The 17,813-nt window shown below is 37.6% G+C and overlaps 1 protein-coding gene across 1 annotated transcript in view; it reads left to right on the forward strand.

Moving 5' to 3' along the window:
- The first annotated feature begins 12,495 nt into the window (after nucleotides 1-12,495).
- Frk (fyn related Src family tyrosine kinase) overlaps nucleotides 12,496-17,813 on the forward strand; it is a 112,997-nt gene continuing 107,679 nt past the window's right edge. The window contains exon 1 of the mRNA XM_027928327.2: nucleotides 12,496-12,866. Coding sequence (XP_027784128.1) covers nucleotides 12,496-12,866 — 371 coding nt within the window. The remainder of the gene's footprint in view (nucleotides 12,867-17,813) is intronic.

Genomic DNA, 17,813 nt, shown 5'->3' on the forward strand with positions numbered 1-17,813 from the left:
GAAGTAATCAGGCTGGCTAGTTGCATGTTCTTTATTCTTATAATAATTTCTTATACTTATTGGGTATACACTATGTCCTAGATAGGGGAGATATATATATATATTTAACTTTGAAGATAAATATTTTAATGTATCTTCTCATTTAATTCTAACATCTTTCTGAGGTACATGTTATTGTCAAGGAAATGACAGCATTTCATAGATAAACAAACTGAGGCTAAGAAGTGGATAATGTTATCCAAGATCTCAAAGCCAAAAAGTGACAGGGGAACAGGAATTCTTAAATAGTTTTACAGTTTTGTGTTTTGTTTTGCAGTGCTGGGGATTAAACCCTGGGCTGTGTTTATGCTAGGCAAGCATCTATCACTGAGCTATATAGCTCCAGCCCTGAAATTCTTATCCACAATCCATTCTGCCTCTACATGGCAGTGAATGAGGACACCCCTCCCCCAGTCCAGAGTCACCAATACAGCTAACAACAGCTAACAAAAAATGAGCGGTGTGACTTAAGTCCATTCCTTCATCCAGTTGTGATTCTATCTGACCTAGTAATGTACATTTAAAAAATCCTTTCTACAATAGTATTAGGTAAGAATTAATCTTTGACAGGAGTTAAACTATAACAGAGGTGCAGCTCTGCTAATCTCACTTTGCACACAGGGTTTGGAATTAGCCAATAAACTTGAAAGATTAACAGTAAGAAGCATACTGACATCCTACAAACATTCATGTTAAGTCTGCCCAATCACAAATTTTTTTATCTCATGCTTGTCAAAATATCAAAGAGAAGGGCTTAAAGGAAAAAACAAACAAACAAACAAACAAACAAAAACCTCCCAACAATCCAGAGACTTCCAGGTCCTTGGATTGTCTGTCATTTGGGAGAAAGTGTGATTATGTCTAACAGATTAGAGAGGCTCCTTAGTATTACTAAAATAGTTTTGCTTTAGATCAGAGTAAAACCCATTTTATGAAGTATATGGCCTTGGCAAAATCAATTCACCCAGTAGACCATGGTTACCTATCCCCACTTTATTTTTAAAAATGTTATCTACCTTTACAGTGCTGGAATTGAACCCAGGACCTCACAAATGCTAGGCAAGTGCTCTACCACCAAGCTACACTTCCATCCTGATTTCCCTTTTAGGAAAGGTTTCTCAGTTGCTTCTGGGAGCTTGTAATGCTATAATACTAATGTGGTCTTATTAGAAAACACATTTTCTACCTAAACCTCTTTGCAGATTTCTTTAGATTTTTTTTTTTCAAATTTAGGTATACTATGCCTATTTCATGTCTTAGGTAGTGCTAAACAAAGAAACAAAGAGTTTTAGTTTTTTTTTTTTTTTTTTTTTAAGCTGAATAGATTTGCTTGCAAACAAGAAAACTCATTAAATGGATCACTGTGGAGAAAATCCATGGGTTTTCAGGTGTTAAAAATGAGGATGGTAATGTTCCTTGAATATTGAAAATGCACCCTCTAGATAAGACAGAATGAGTCCCATGTTCAGTGTTGGTTGGATGTTTAATGCAGTCCATTGTCGTTGGTTAGGAATGACACTATAATTGTTAATAGTAAAGATCTAGCATGCCAAGGCTCCTCAAAGTTCATGTCCTTCAACTGTTTCAGCTATTTAGATAGTACTAGTTGTGATAAAATTCAACATTTGATTTTGATGTCTTCCAAGTGCTACTGTTAAGTAAAAAATAGAAATTGTATATGAAAAAAGAAGTCGAGTTTAACTTGGGATATATCCCCCCACACAATTTTGAGCCCATGTCGACCTTCTGGAAATCATTGCTTCCCTTTAAATTCTAAGTCTCAATTGAATATATCTAATGGGTTCCTTTTTCCAGAATGAGGATTATGCTCTTTAGCTAAGTAAACTAGGATAAATTTAGAATTAAGTTGTTATCATCTCCTTCAAATACTAAGGCTATTCTTTCACCATCATCATCATTTTCCTCTGAAATAACTCAAGCTCTTCATAATGTATTTCCCATCCTTTAGCTCATTTTAACAGATGTTTGTCATTTCCCCTGGTGTCAGGCTAATGTCTAAACCCCAAAAGATGACTAAATGAGGGACTGGTGGAGGCTAAGATGAAACAGATGAAGAATCCCAAGGCATCAGCTTTTATTACAGCCAAAGGAAGTATTTGAATTTCGTCTAGAAGAGAAATTTAAAAAAATAATTAAGCTAATGAATGACGGCAAGACTCAGGTCCAAGGGGTAAGATGAGACTTTTTGGGTTCTAATTATTTAATGGCATCAGACAAAACATCTGGAGCCTGAAAAAGTTTCCATATGAATCTTGGCATCAATCTCCACAAAAATGTATAGGCATCATTATTTGACCTTGGTTATAAGATAATATCCAAAAAAGGGATATTCCACTTTTTCTTTAGTAATAAAAAATGGTACTCTGTAATTAGTACAAGTGTCCTGAATTCTCTTCTAGAAATAAGAGTTTTCCACTGAACTAGCAGAATCTTTGTATCTAATGCAGCTATATAAATATTATTTGATCAACAAAAATATGTTTTTTTGATATATCAGCTGATTATATAACAATTATTGTTTGATCATCTGTGGATAGCTAAGTTTTGGGGACACTGCAGTGAAGAGGGTAGATGAGGTCTTTATTTCACTGGAAGCAATTTCTAGTAGGGGTAATTGTATTAAACAGACAGGCAAAGAAATAGACCACAAAAATACAGATTGTGATGAGTGCTGCAAAAGCACAATTGTGCTGACAAGCTGTATTAGTTCCCTTGGGCTGCTATAACAAAATGCCTAAACTAATGGCCTAAAACAGCAAAAAATTATTGTTTCTTGGTTCTAGAGGCTATATTTTTGAAAATCAAGGTATTAGTAGGGTCATGCTCTCCAGCTAGCCTCTTCTAGCGTCTGGGGTCTGTGGTAATCCTTAGTATTCATTGGCTTATGGATGATCACTCCAACAACATGGCCATCTTCTCCCAATGTCACTTCATGTGGTGTTGTCTCTGTGCATGTGTGTGTCCAAATGTCTCCCTTTTTATCTATAAACTTGTCATATTGGATGAGTGCCAACCCAAATGACCTTATTTTAACTTTATAGCTGCACCAGGACCATATTTCTAAATAAGGTCATATTCGTAAATGCTGAGAATTAAGGGTTTGACACAAGTTTTTTTTTTTTGGGGGGGGGAGGGGGACACAATTAAACCCATGACACATGATAAGAAAGAAGCTAGGCTGAGCAGTTTTGCAGCTTTAGACAAAGTAGTCAGGGTAATCTCTTTAATGATATATTATTTAGGCTGAGAACAGAAGAATCCATCCACCTGAAGAATGTGAACAAGAATGTTGTTGACTGAGGAAATAGTGAGCAAAAATTCCTGGTCAGAAAAGGGCCTTGTCTATTGCCTTGGTGAGCAGAAAAGTGGCTGCTGTGGCTGGACTATAGAGAGTCAGAAGAATGGTGCCCAATAGAGAGAAAGGGGTAGGCTAGAGATAGCCCCAAAGGGCCTTATTTCCAGAGACAGGGAATTTGGAGCTTATTTTATGTGTAATGGGAAGCTATTGAAAAACAAATCTAGTTTATATTTTACAAAGATTGTTTTGGCTACTATTTGGAAAATAGATTTTGGTGGAACAGAATTGAAAACAGGAGACCACCTAGAACCACAGTCTAGATTCTCCTTAGGATATTAGGAAACATAAGACATAAGTTCCAAGTAGGAAGATAAGAACTGGTAATCTATCCAGGAGTTCCAGAACACTCTCTGCTTCATCTGAGTCTCTTTAGGGTTCTAGAAATTATAAATAAACCTAAAATAAATATTAAAAAAGGAATATAAGACAACTCCTTATGTCTCAAGTACAGAATAATATGTATGGCTGGGGAAAAACACATACACAGATACAAGACTTTATAGGCTCTTATTAACTATGTTCTAGATGAATGGTATTCATTAATTTTCACTCAATATAATAATTAGGCATTGTGTCAACACTGTAAACAAAAAAGTCTAGAGTAAAAATGATAAAGAGGTTAGCATGAGCTGAGTGAGACAGACATGAAATGAATGATAGAAATAGGTATGAGAGCTGGGCGCAGAGCTACATGATTGTAATCCCAGAAGCTTGGGAGGCTTAGGCAGGAGGATCAAGAGTTCAAAGTCAGCCTCAGCAAAAATATGACACTAAGCAATTCAGTGAAACCCTGTCTCTAAATAAAATACAAAATAGGGCTGGGGATGTGGCTCAGCGTTCCCTGAGTTCAATCTCCAGTACCACCCCCTATACCCCAAAAAAGAAATGTGTATGAGACATGGTTAGGGGACATAAATGAGGGAGTAGTGAATTCTTTCTAATTAGTTGGTCAGGAAAGAATTGATAAAGATGGACACACTTTTTTTGATTCTTAAAGGTATCAAGTACCCATATTTATCTGGCAATACGTTGGATAACAGTAAGATAAAGGGATAGGGGTTGAGGTAATCATATCATGTAGAAGACAGGCTTCAGCAAAGGGCAACTGGTCAAAACAAAACAAAACAAAATGACATGTTTGGCTACATTGAGAGAATGTTATCCAGAGTATAGTTTGGAGTAAAACTAGACATAGTAGAAATTTTTCTTTTTATTTTTTGTGGTTGCTTACCATATCGAGCTCTTTTTGATGTGTGAGAAGTCTACCACTCTGTGAGCTGGGGAGGAAGAATTCAGTCTTCCTCCATGAAAGATCTGTCTGAAATCTGGTGCTGAAAGCTAGCTCAGACCTTGTGGTAAAGACAGTGTTATCTAGTATACAGTGATGATGGAGCCAGTAGCAAAGAAGCCATCAACCTCTGATGGTGTAGTTTCTTTTAACTTGTCCTTATAGCCAGACTTTGAGGGCAGTCTGGTCACCCAGCTTCCCTTTATTTTTGTTGGCTTGCACACCTTCAAAGACCTCTCCCTTCAACTAGATCCTACTTTCTACAGTTTCACCACCTCCCAATAGTCCATTCAGTTATGAACTCAATGGATTTATCCATTGATGAGATCAGAACCCTATAATCCAATAACTTCCCAAAAGCCCCACCACTGAACTTGGCTGCATTGCAGACAAAGGCTTCAACTTGTGTCTTTGGGAGGACATTCAAACCATAACATACAATGGAAAAGACTGAAGTTAATGAAAGATGAGATGATGAATGTGACTTTCAATGCCATCTTAAATATGACCTTCATTCTCAAGGGGCCAGTAGCCACTGAAGTCTTGTTTCCTTCCTTTTTTTAACTTTAAAATTTTGAGATAATTTTATATTTGCAAGTAGTCGATACATATAATACAGAAACATTTCATGTGCACTTACCCATCTCCCTCAGTGATGACACCTTGCAAAACTACACTGCTTCATCACAACCCAGATACTGGCATAGTTACATGGAAGACACAGAATATTATCATCCATTTTAGTTTGGATTTAAAATATCCCCCAAACGAGGACTCATACATGGGTTAATCCATTCATGGGTTCACAATTGAATGGACTTTGTTAGTTAACTTTTCTTTTTAGCTGAAAGTAACAACTTAGAGGAGAAAAAGTTTATTTTGGGATCACAGTTTCAGAGGTTCATTTCACAGTCTGCCTACGAGAGAGAGAGAGAGAGAGAGAGAGAGAGAGAGAGAGAGAGAGAGAGAGGAAAAGGCTGCAGGGAAGATGAATCCTTCTAAGGCATGCCCCCCTCCCAGAGTGACCCACCTCTTTCAGCCATGTCCCACTTGTTCAGTTTCCACTCAGTCCATTCAAACTAAGATGGACTGCTTTGATCAAAGCTTTCAAAATCTAATCATTTCACCTTGGAATATTCTTGCATTAAAATAGGAACTTTTGGGGGATACCTCATATCCAAACCATAACGGGATTATTGGAAGGTGGTAGAAACCATGGAAGGTAGGGCCTAGTTGTAAGAAGTTTGTCACTGGGGGCATGCCCTGGAAGTGTATATCTTGTCCCCAACTCTCCTTTCTCCTGTTCCCATTTCCAGGCTGCCATGAGATGAGCAGCTTTCTTTCACCACACTCTTCTACCATGATGTTTTGCGTCATCTTAGGCCTAAAGGAATGAAGCCAGCTCACCAAGAACAGAAAACTCTGAAACCTGAGCCAAGATAAATCTTTCCTCTTTGTATTTTTTTCTCAAATATTTTTGTCACAACAATAAAAATCTGACTTATACATTATCACCACAAGAATCCCTCATGTTGTCTTTCTATAGCCACATCCGTAACCTCCAACTTTTCTGTCAACCACTAATGTATTCTTCATTTCTATAATTTTATTTCAAGATTGTTTTATAAAGTGAATCATACAATAATGTAATCTTTGGGGATCAGGGGTTTTTTTCCACTCAACATAATTTTACACAGATTTACCCAGGTTTATGTACACACACACACACACACACACACACACACACACACATATATATATATATATATATATGTACATATATATATATACACACACACACACACACATATATATATATAGACACAAACATATATATGTATTTATACACACACATATACGTGTGTGTATAAATATATATATGTGTGTGTATATATAAACATATATATATTTTATTGCTAAATATAAGTCCATGATATGTATCTATCACTTACTGAAGGACATCTGAGTTTTTTCCAGTTTAGACTTATGATGAGTGAAGATGTCATAAACATTTGTATGTACATTTCTCTGTGACCATAAATTTTCATTTCTGAAGAATAAGTGTCCAATATTATAGCTGCTTGTTTGTGTAGTATGTACATGTTTAATTTTATATTTTTAAAAACCCTGCCATTTATATATATATATAAAAAACCTTGAGAGGTTCTACAATTTCATATTCCCATCAGCAATTTCTGAGTGGGAATATATAGCTCATGCTATAGCTATGGAATGAGTGGATCCAGTCTCTCCACTTTGTTACCATCCTCACTTGGTGGTGCTGTTTTATTTAAGTCATTATTATAGGTGCATAAAGTTATCTCATTATTATTTTAATTTGCCTTTCTTGATGATTAATGATGTTGAACATTTTTTTTCCATGGGCTTATTTTCCATCTATTTATTTTCTTCAGTGAAATGTTTGTTCATGTCATTGTACCTTCTCAAATTGGATGTTTTGTTCATTACTGTTGAGTTTTGAGACTTCTTTGCACATTTCAGATATTTATTCTTTTTAAAAAATTTTTTTTTTGTAGTTGTAGATGGACAGATTGCCTTTGTTTTATTTGTTTATTTTTATGTCATACTGAGGATCAAACCCAGTGCCTCAGGCATGCTAGGCAAGCGCTCTACAACTGAGCTACAGCCCCAGCCCCAGATATTTATTCTTTGTGAGATATTTAGTTTAAAGTACTTTATATGTTTTCTCTCATTGTTTTCATTTCCTTAACAGTTTTTCAGGGAGCAAATTTTTAATTTTGGTGAGGTTTATTAATTTGTCCTCTTATGAATAGTGCTTTCTTTGTCAAGCATCTAAGATCTCTGACTAGACTTAGATTCTGGATATTTTCTTCTTTTTCCCCCCAGAAGTTTTATAGTTGTACATTTTACATTCAAGTCCATGATCCATTTTGAGTTAAATTTGCATAATATGTGAGATTTAAATTGAGGTTCCTTTTTGTGTGTGTCTTGTGGAGGTTCATTTTTTTTTTTTTTTTTGTCTATGGGTGTTCAACTGATCCAACATCATTTGTTGAAGGCTATATCTCTTTGACTGAATTCCCCTCCCCACCTCTTTCCATTTTTAAGATCACCATAGGTGAAAAGAAAGTGTAAATATTTGTGATACATTTTCTTTTTTGATTCAAGAAAAGGAATGAGTGAATTAATATCAAATAGATTTGGAATTTCAGTGAATTTATACGACAAAGCTATCAGGGAAAGCAGGTAGCAGCAGAATCCCGGAGAAGAAGGGTGGGTGATTTAACAGAGTTATGAGAAATTGCAGAAAACAGCAGCTGACCAGATTGGCATATAAAATAATGCTGAGCAGTGCTGAGGACCTAGCAAGAGCTGGAGACTGACAGTTTATCCTGGGATGAAACTGAATAGCTGGGGGATTTTGCATAGCAGGGGAATGATGAAACTCATTTAATGTTGTGTGTATTGGGGTGGGTGTGTGGAGCCCAATACTTTCTGTCAAGAGAGAAAGAGATTATTTGGGGGCAGGAATGCATGAAGGAGGTGTGGGATTTTTTATTCGTACCTTGAAATGTAGGCTGAAATCTGCTGGGAGGAGAAGGAATAAGAAGAAAAAGAATGCCAAAGGAGACATAATTAGATATTGGAACAGATAAGTCTTATTGGGAGAAGTAGTAAACCAATTTGGCTGAGCCTAAGGGTTACTGTGAGCCCCTAATGGAGGGGGATGTTGAAAGGGTGCATCTGATAAAGACTGAGTGAAGCACAAATTCTTTAGCTTTGAATTTCTTCTAGGCAATGAGCATGTGTTGAAGGTTATTGTGCAGGAGAGTGACTGAAGAAGATTAATCTGGTGGCAATTTTCTATAAGAATGGGGCTCAGAGGGAGGGATGGAGAGGGAGAGATTTAGGAGACTGGCAAAGGAACCCAAAGGTCAGTGAACCATAAGAAAGGAAAGGAAGGGGCTAAGACAAAGGACAGAAAGTCACTCCTCTGTGCCAAGGCACGTGTCAAACTATAGACCTTTCACTCCTGTTGGTGAATATTGACTTAATATTATGTCATATATAATATATTATGACTTAATATTGATGTTTTCTTCCTTCTTTCTTCCCTTTTTTCCCCTTCCTTTTTCCTATTTTCTCCTCTCCCTTTCCCCTCCTCATCTTTTTTCTTTCCTTCCTTCTCTCTCCTCTTTGTTCCTCCTTTCTTCCTCTCTCCCTCTGTTCTTTCCTTCCTTCCCTCTCATCCTTCTCACCCTCCCTCCCTCTATCCTTCTTTTCTTTCCTTCCTTCTTCTTTCTGTCTTTAGTAATTTATTCAACTCATACTTATAAGTATCTGCTATTTACACACTGGACATTGTACAGGGCTTTGAGAATTCAGAGAAGGGAATTCTATTCTCCAAGGAAAAGCAGACAACTATGGGAACCCAAGAAGGACTCAGCAAGCAACTAAGTATAACTGTATGACAGATTTCAGGGGTGCAGAGTCCTACTAATCTATTAAGGCAGAGAAGGTGATGCTTCAATTCATCCTGGAAAAATGACAAGGAAGTCATCAGCAGAGCAAGTAGAAGAGGAAGCAGGGGTGCTGTGGGAAGAGGGCCTGGAATCTCAGGAGCTGTTTTTTTTTGTTTGTTTGTTTGTTTGGGGAACTGTCAGAGCGTGTGCCTGTGAAGGAGGGTCTGTGAGGTTGGAGGAACTTGCAGGGCTGTGTGTGAAATATTTAAAAGTTTAGGTTTTATTCCAAACATCTTAGAGGTTACTGAAGGATTTTACATAGAAGAATGATATTAAATTCTTCCTGATCTGCAAAACTGAGGATTTACAGTCTTAGGCTCTGGAGTCAGACTGAGTACAGGGCATGACTCATCATTCAACTATTTGATGGCTGTGTGACATTAAGCAAGCCACCTGACCTCTTCAAGCCTTTCTTTTCTAAAATAAAATGAAAACTACTACCTTCCTCATAGTTTTCTTTTTTATTTAAAGTTTCGTGAGAATTAAATGATGTGTCAATTGTCACATTCTTAGCAGAGTGCCTGGTACATAGAAAGTCCTCTGAAACTGACAGCTTCTCTTAATTAGTGCTTGCGTCACCTCTGTCACTGCTACTATCATAACCATCTCTCTATAAGCTGTTACAAACACCACTTATCTTGGTATGCAAGATGAGCTGGAGATAGGAATGAGCTGAAGGAAGGGAGACCAATTAGGAGGCCTCTGGAATAGTCTAGGGATAAATACTCTTTTTTCTGTTTAGTGCCCAACTGTCATTCAGATGGAGCTTAAAAAAAAATCCAAAAAGTTTGTGGAGTCAATGTAAAGGAAGAATGAGCAGAATTTAGTGATTGATTAGCTGGACGAAACCAAAGAGCCAGTAAAAGATGATGGCGAGCCTTCAAGCTTGGGTGACTGGAGGATCCTAGTACTCTTCGCAGGAGGAAGCCCCTTCCCACCCTGTACTCTGCTTCTTGGGCCATCATTGGATGGTTGACTGCTTCTTCACTTTCATTCACTTGCTCTGTGACTCTGCCGTGCAAGCTGCTGCTTTGTCTTTTTTACAGAATGCCTTGTCATAACTATAGTGAAGTCATATTTGAATTTGGAATCTTCAAATTTTGAAGTCTCAGTCCCCACTTACAAATTGGGTTTGACACATCTCACTGGTTGTTTCCAAATCTGCTTTCATTTCTAGATCATGTAGACTTCAGCATCTGCAACTTTGTTTAGGGGCATTAACAGGATCCTCTACTTGCAGGGTACATATTGCTTTTGGAACAAAATAATTTAATGTTTTGTCAGTATTACATAATTATTATTTTTCTCTTCTGTATAAAATATGGAATTATAAATGCCTTCTATTTTAAGTTCCATGTCATAAAAAAATCAAATCAAAACAAAGCAATACAATAAAAACCTAGCTCAGCTTTTAGCTTTTCTATTCCTGAAAATTTTTACTTCTACTCTGACAAGGGGGACAAGTGGAGAAACCTGGGAGCATGACAAGATTTTGTTCTAACCAAATGATCTGTCCCTTGTACCTAGTTTTAGAGCAATGTAGCTGTGGCCATGATTCTTTGGTTTTCTTTTTTCCTTCTTTCTTTTTTAACTTTCATTATTCTAATTGCTAAAACTGCCTTGCAATTCGAGAAAGAACAAGAGTTTTGAGATTGTGTTAGGGCTAGGTTAGCCAGGTTCCAGACTCTGAAAGCTCTTATCTTGTTTTTAAGAGAGAAACTTTGTTTTGCTGCTGGGATTTGAATCCAGGGCCTTGTGATTGTTAAGCACGTGCTCTACCATTGAGCAATACCTCCAGCTCCTAAGAGAGAAAATTTTAAATAAATATCTTATACAGGAACAAGTGGCATATCACGAACAATTTGTAATGCTCTCTGCTGGTTGATCTGCCCAAAGTCCTGTCCAGTTGTTCTTGAGATTCAGGAAACACATTTGTGAGAAAGCTGCCCTAAACTAGGGGAAATAGATCAAAACCCATGGCCTGCCTGGAATGATTGTCTTGTTCTCAGCCTCTTCAGTCCCTGAACTCTGCCACCACCCCTGCCAAGTTAGAAAGAACCAGTATAGAGCTGGGGGTCAAAGTTTAACAGAAAGATTCTTCATGGTGGTTTACAAAGAGCCCTTCCACTTGTTTTTCTCTACTGGTCACCTAATGTGTGTGTGTATGTATGTGTGGATGTGTGTGTGTGTGTGTGTGTGTGTGTGTGTGTTTCAGAAATAGTATGTGAAGGATGGGAAATCAAATGTCTCTGTGGGAAAAAACAGTGTTTCAGGTTCTCAGAGTTTTAGTCATCTGCTCTCTTACTTTTCCAGACTGTGAATATACTTTAAGGCCATTAAAATCTATTCCTGGTCGTTAAAAAAAAAAAAAAAGTAGGGACTCAATGGTTCCTTCTCAATTGCCCTATGTCTGGCAACAAATATCTGAACACTCTGATTTGCCTTTTTTATTTCCCCTAGTGGTTGCAAAACAATTCTACTCATATTTGTGGTGGAAAAAAAAAAATCCTCTGCCCTGATTTCTGTGCTGGGAATATAGCAAAACACAGGCTACCTGTGCTAGCCTGTTTCTCCAGGATAAAATGAAAGGAATTTGGCTCCCTGGTAAGGGGGCTGGCCTATCCTGGGTGTGTGAGAAGGGAGGGGTAACTGGGAGGGGAATCCCATTTAGATCACAGAAGAAACCAGGAAGTAAGGAGAAATTATTACAGTCTGTACATAGCTCAGGATGTTAAAGGCAATAGTTTCTGTCTGTTGGTTATTCATTAGCAAAACAGAAAAGAAAAGTCAGGATCAGGACGGGTGGAACCACAGGAGCACGCTTGAAGCCTGGAGAGGGCTGTGGCACAGGTGAGACATGGAGATTTTACCTGGAAATAGTATCTTTCTCTTGCTAACTTTTTTCTTTAGACAAAGGGCAAGGTGGCTCTTTCTGCTCTCAGATATTTATTTAAAGTCCTTTTAATTTACTTTTATTTTGTTGTGGGATTCTTGAGCAGACAGGAAGAAGAGGCATTTTCCTCCTGAACAACTGCCCAGTTCCCACTTGATTTTGCTCTGGGGCAGCAGCTACAGCTGAAGAAAACCAGGAGGTGAATCCCAGGCAGGGCTTGCTGCAACCAGATCTGCGGGGACTGCTCTGAAACAGGACTTAGCACACTCTCCAAAGTATGGTGAGTTGGAGCTGATTTCAAAGTTACCTGGAGAAGAAGAGAAGAGAAAGTGGATCTGTGGAGACGACGGGGAGAGGGAAGGCCCTCTCCCCCTCTCCTAACCAGGGCACCATGGGCAATATCTGTTTGAGGCTCTGGGCATACTTGGAACCCTGTCTCCCCTGCATGTCCCAGGAGGCAGACAAGTCGGTGGTAATTGAGAATCCAGGGGCCCACTCTCCCCCTGAAGCTCCTCAGACTGCGAAACATGAACCCAAGAGAAGCCAGAGGCACTACTTTGTGGCTCTGTTTGATTATCAAGCTCGGACAGCAGAGGACCTCAGCTTCCGTGCAGGTGACAAACTCCAAGTCCTGGACACTTCCCATGAGGGCTGGTGGCTGGCCAGACACTTGGAGAAAAGGGCAGATGGCTCCGGCCAGCAATTGCAGGGCTATATTCCTTCTAACTACGTGGCCGAAGACAGGAGCCTACAAGCAGAGCCGTGAGTAGTACAGACCTACACTTTATTTGTTAACTCTCTGAGGGCTGGGTACTGAGTTTTCCTTCCTACCTATCTTCAACCTCCTATTCTCCAGAGTTGCATAGAGAGTTTATGGAAGTGCTGGTAAAAAACCATTAGTTGAAACATACCTTTTTTGAAAAGTCAGTGTGAAACTTGCAGGTAATTGTTGCTGAAATGACTTTGATTATAGTATGTATACCCATGGGCCAGGTGCACTTCCATCAACAGAAACAGGAAATAATCCAGCGGTCACTTTAAAAACAGAAATATATTTCATTTGCAGGTAAACCATAGACTCTCTTAAACCATCATTTAAAATCTAAAGTTCAGCTCTCTTTTGTTTTTGTTTTGACTTTTGAAGCATATATCAAGTCCTAACATGATTCTTTTTTAAAAAAAAAATTTATTTGTTCTTTTAAGTTATACATGACATCCTAATATGAATTCTAATCCTTTTCATTCTTAGTAGTCACACACATAGGTTAATCAACATAGATGGTGACTTTTATACAATTCTATTTTTTTCCCACTAAAATCATGACAGAGACATTTTTTCTTTGAATTCCCAGATTCTGAAGTATGTGACTCAAATTATGATATCTTTTGGTTATGATGATTAAACATTGGCCAGGTACAGAGAGTTACTAAAGTTTAACAAGAAAAATAAAGAGAACATTTCTCTGAAAGAGTAGATAAAGATTTGATCCTGAAAAAAAAATAAAAAGACTTTATATCTTGGTATTTGAATAAGTCCTATGAATTATAGTGCAACAAAGGAGCAAAATTTTATGTACTTGGTCATTCCATGCTTCCATTCATCCATCCATCTATCCAACCACCAGGAGGAACAGTAGTAGATATGATGAGTGGGGAAGAGAGCTACTGCTGATAGTTGAATATACAACTATCAGCTGATAGTTGGATAAACTGCAGTCTTGATAATGGATACATGGGGTCTGGTGAATTGGGAGCAAGTGGAGACTGTTGTGGGTCCCAGTCTTATTGCTGCCTGGTTTCAATGAAATTCAAGACTGAGAATGTCTCTCATGAAATGTACTCATTTTATAGAATGATTCTTTAATGAAAGAGTCTTGGGGATTCACTCATGATCTCATATAAGTATTTTTTCTTTTTATGTGGTTTGCAACATCTCTTACTGTCCCAGGGAATAAGATGATAGGCCAGGAAACATTATTGTTAGTTTCCAAATTCATGTATCCTAATATGAAAGGTGGTTTGATGATTTTTGAGAGTCTTTTCAACATCAAGAGCTTATAAAAGGTTTTAATTTATACCTAAATAGAAGTGAATTGAATTTGTACTTTTGATGAATGGAATTGAGTTCTTAAATGAGAAAATCACCTGTGTGAACATTTATTTTCTATAATGATCTACAAGAAATATATTTTCTTATTCGTGGAATGTTTACTTATATGTTTTTATTATCACATGATTTCTGTGTAATAAATGGCTGTATGTATATTTTATATTTGGTGTAACATATTAGAAAAATACCATAATGTTAATATTTAGTGCCTTGAATTCATAATCTACTAGGTTTAAATAAATTAAATATTCAGTTCATTTAACTGTGTAATGCCTCCATCTCCTCATCTATAAAGTCTCTAGACTTGCCTCGATTTCTGAATTTGCTGATTATTTGGGAACTCAAACTCTTTTATTTTGTTTTATATATATATATATATATATATATATATATATATATATATATATATATATATATATTTTTTTTTTTTTTTTTTTTTTTTTTTTTTTTGGTACTGGGGATTGAACCCATGGGTGCTCTACCACTGTGCTACATCCCAGCCCTTTTTATTTTATCTTGAGACAAAGTCTTGCTAAATTGCTCAAGTTGGCCTTGAACTTGTGATCCTTCTACCTCACAAGTTGAAATTACAGGTGTGGGCCACCACATCTGTCTTGGAAACACAACTCTTATTCTATCAAGCATTCATTCTTTTTTTTTTTTTTTTTTTTTTTAATTTTTTATTGTGGGTTGTTCAAAACATTACAAATTTCTTGACATATCATATTCCACACTTTGATTCAAGTGGGTTATGAACTCCCACCTTCACCCCATACACAGATTGCAGAATCACATCAGTTACACATCCATTGATTTACAAATTGACATACTAGTGTCTGTTGTGCTCCACTGCCTTTCCCATCCTCCACCCTCCCCCCTCCCCACCTCTCCCCTCCCCTCCCCTCCTCTCTCTCTACCTCCTCCACTGTATAACCCTGAGGGTCTCCTTCCATTACCATGCAATTTCCCTTCTCTCTCCCTTTCCCTCCCACCTCTCATCCCTGTTAAATGTTAATCTTCTTCTCCTGTTCTTCGTCCCTACACTGTTCTTAGTTACTCTCCTTATATCAAAGAAGACATTTGGCATTTGTTTTTTAGGGATTGGCTAGCTTCACTTAGCATAATCTGCTCTAATGCCATCCATTTCCCTGTAAATTCTATGATTTTGTCATTTTTTAATGCAGAGTAATACTCCATTGTGTATAAATGCCACATTTTTTTTATCCATTCGTCTATTGAAGGGCATCTAGGTTGGTTCCACAGTCTTGCTATTGTGAACTGTGCTGCTATGAACATCGATGTAGCAGTGTCCCTGTAGCATGCTCTTTTTAGGTCTTTAGGGAATAGACCAAGAAGGGGAATAGCTGGGTCAAATGGTGGCTCCATTCCCAGCTTTCCAAGAAATCTCCATACTGCTTTCCAAATTGGCTGAACCAATCTGCAGTCCCACCAGCAATGTACAAGTGTACCCTTTTCCCCACATCCTCGCCAGCACTTGTTGTTGTTTGACTTCCTAATGGCTGACAATCTTACTGGAGTGAGATGGTATCTTAGGGTGGTTTTGATTTGCATTTCTCTGACAGCTAGAGATGTTGAGCATTTTTTCATGTACTTGTTGATTGACTGTATGTCCTCCTCTGAGAAGTGTCTGTTCAGGTCCTTGGCCCATTTGTTGATTGGGTTGTTTGTTTTCTTATTGTCTAATTTTTTGAGTTCTTTGTATACTCTGGATATTAGGGCTCTATCTGAAGTGTGAGGAGTAAAGATTTGTTCCCAGGGTGTAGGCTCCCTATTTACCTCTCTTATTGTTTCTTTTGCTGAGAAAAAACTTTTTAGTTTGAGTAAGTCCCATTTGTTGATTCTAGTTATTAACTTTTGTGCTATGGGTGTCCTATTGAGGAATTTGGAGCCCGACCCCACCGACTGTAGATCGTAGCCAACTTTTTCTTCTATCAGACGGCGCGTCTCTGATTTGATATCAAGCTCCTTGATCCATTTTGAATTCACTTTTGTGCATGGCGAGAGAAAGGGATTCAGTTTCATTTTGTTGCATATGGATTTCCAGTTTTCCCAGCACCATTTGTTGAAGATGCTATCCTTCCTCCATTGCATGCTTTTAGCCCCTTTATCAAATATAAGATAGTTGTAGTTTTGTGGATTGGTTTCTGTGTCCTCTATTCTGTACCATTGGTCCACCCGCCTGTTTTGGTACCAGTACCATGCTGTTTTTGTTACTATTGCTCTGTAGTATAGTTTGAAGTCTGGTATCGCTATACCGCCTGATTCACACTTCCTGCTTAGCATTGTTTTTGCTATTCTGGGTCTTTTATTTTTCCATATGAATTTCATGATTGCTTTCTCTATTTCTACAAGAAATGCCGATGGGATTTTGATTGGCATTGCATTAAACCTATAGAGAACTTTTGGTAATATCGCCATTTTGATGATGTTAGTTCTGCCTATCCATGAACAGGGTATATTTTTCCATCTTCTAAGATCTTCTTCTATTTCTCTCTTTAGGGTTCTGTAGTTTTCATTGTATAAGTCTTTCACCTCTTTTGTTAGGTTGATTCCCAAGTATTTTATTTTTATTGAAGATATTTTGAATGGAGTGGTTGTCCTCATTTCCAATTCAGAGGATTTGTCGCTGATATACAGGAATGCCTTTGATTTATGTGTGTTGATTTTATATCCTGCCACTTTGCTGAATTCATTTATTAGCTCTAATAGTTTCTTTGTAGAGCCTTTTGGGTCTGCTAGGTATAGAATCATATCATCTGCAAATAGTGATAATTTAAGTTCTTCTTTTCCTATTTTTATGCCTTTAATTTCTTTCGTCTGTCTAATTGCTCTGGCCAGTGTTTCGAGAACTATGTTGAACAGAAGTGGAGAGAGAGGGCATCCCTGTCTAGTTCCAGATTTTAGAGGGAATGCCTTCAGTTTTTCTCCATTCAGAATGATGCTAGCCTGAGGCTTAGCATAGATTGCTTTTACAATATTGAGGTATGTTCCTGTTATCCCTAGTTTTTCTAGAGTTTTGAACATAAAGGGATGCTGTACTTTGTCAAATGCTTTTTCCGCATCTATCGAGATGATCATATGGTTCTTATTTTTAAGTCTATTGATGTGGTGAATAACATTTATTGATTTCCGTATATTGAACCAGCCTTGCATCCCAGGGATGAATCCTACTTGATCATGGTGTACAATTTTTTTGATATGTTTTTGTATCCGATTCGCCAGAATTTTATTGAGGATTTTTGCATCTAGGTTCATTAGAGATATTGGTCTGTAGTTTTCTTTCTTTGAAGTGTCTTTGTCTGGTTTAGGTATCAGGGTGATGTTGGCCTCATAGAATGAATTTGGAAGTTCACCCTCCTTTTCTATTTCCTGAAGTAGCTTGAAAAGTATTGGTATTAGTTCTTCTTTAAAGGTTTTGTAAAATTCTGCTGTATACCCATCTGGACCTGGGCTTTTCTTAGTTGGTAGTCTTTTTATGGTTTCTTCTATTTCCTCAATTGATATTGGTCTGTTTAGGTTTTCTATATCCTCCTGACTCAATCTGGGCAGATCATATGACTTAAGAAATTTATCTATGC

This window comes from Marmota flaviventris, chromosome 6 (assembly GCF_047511675.1).
Source record: "Marmota flaviventris isolate mMarFla1 chromosome 6, mMarFla1.hap1, whole genome shotgun sequence".
Taxonomy (NCBI): domain Eukaryota; kingdom Metazoa; phylum Chordata; class Mammalia; order Rodentia; family Sciuridae; genus Marmota; species Marmota flaviventris.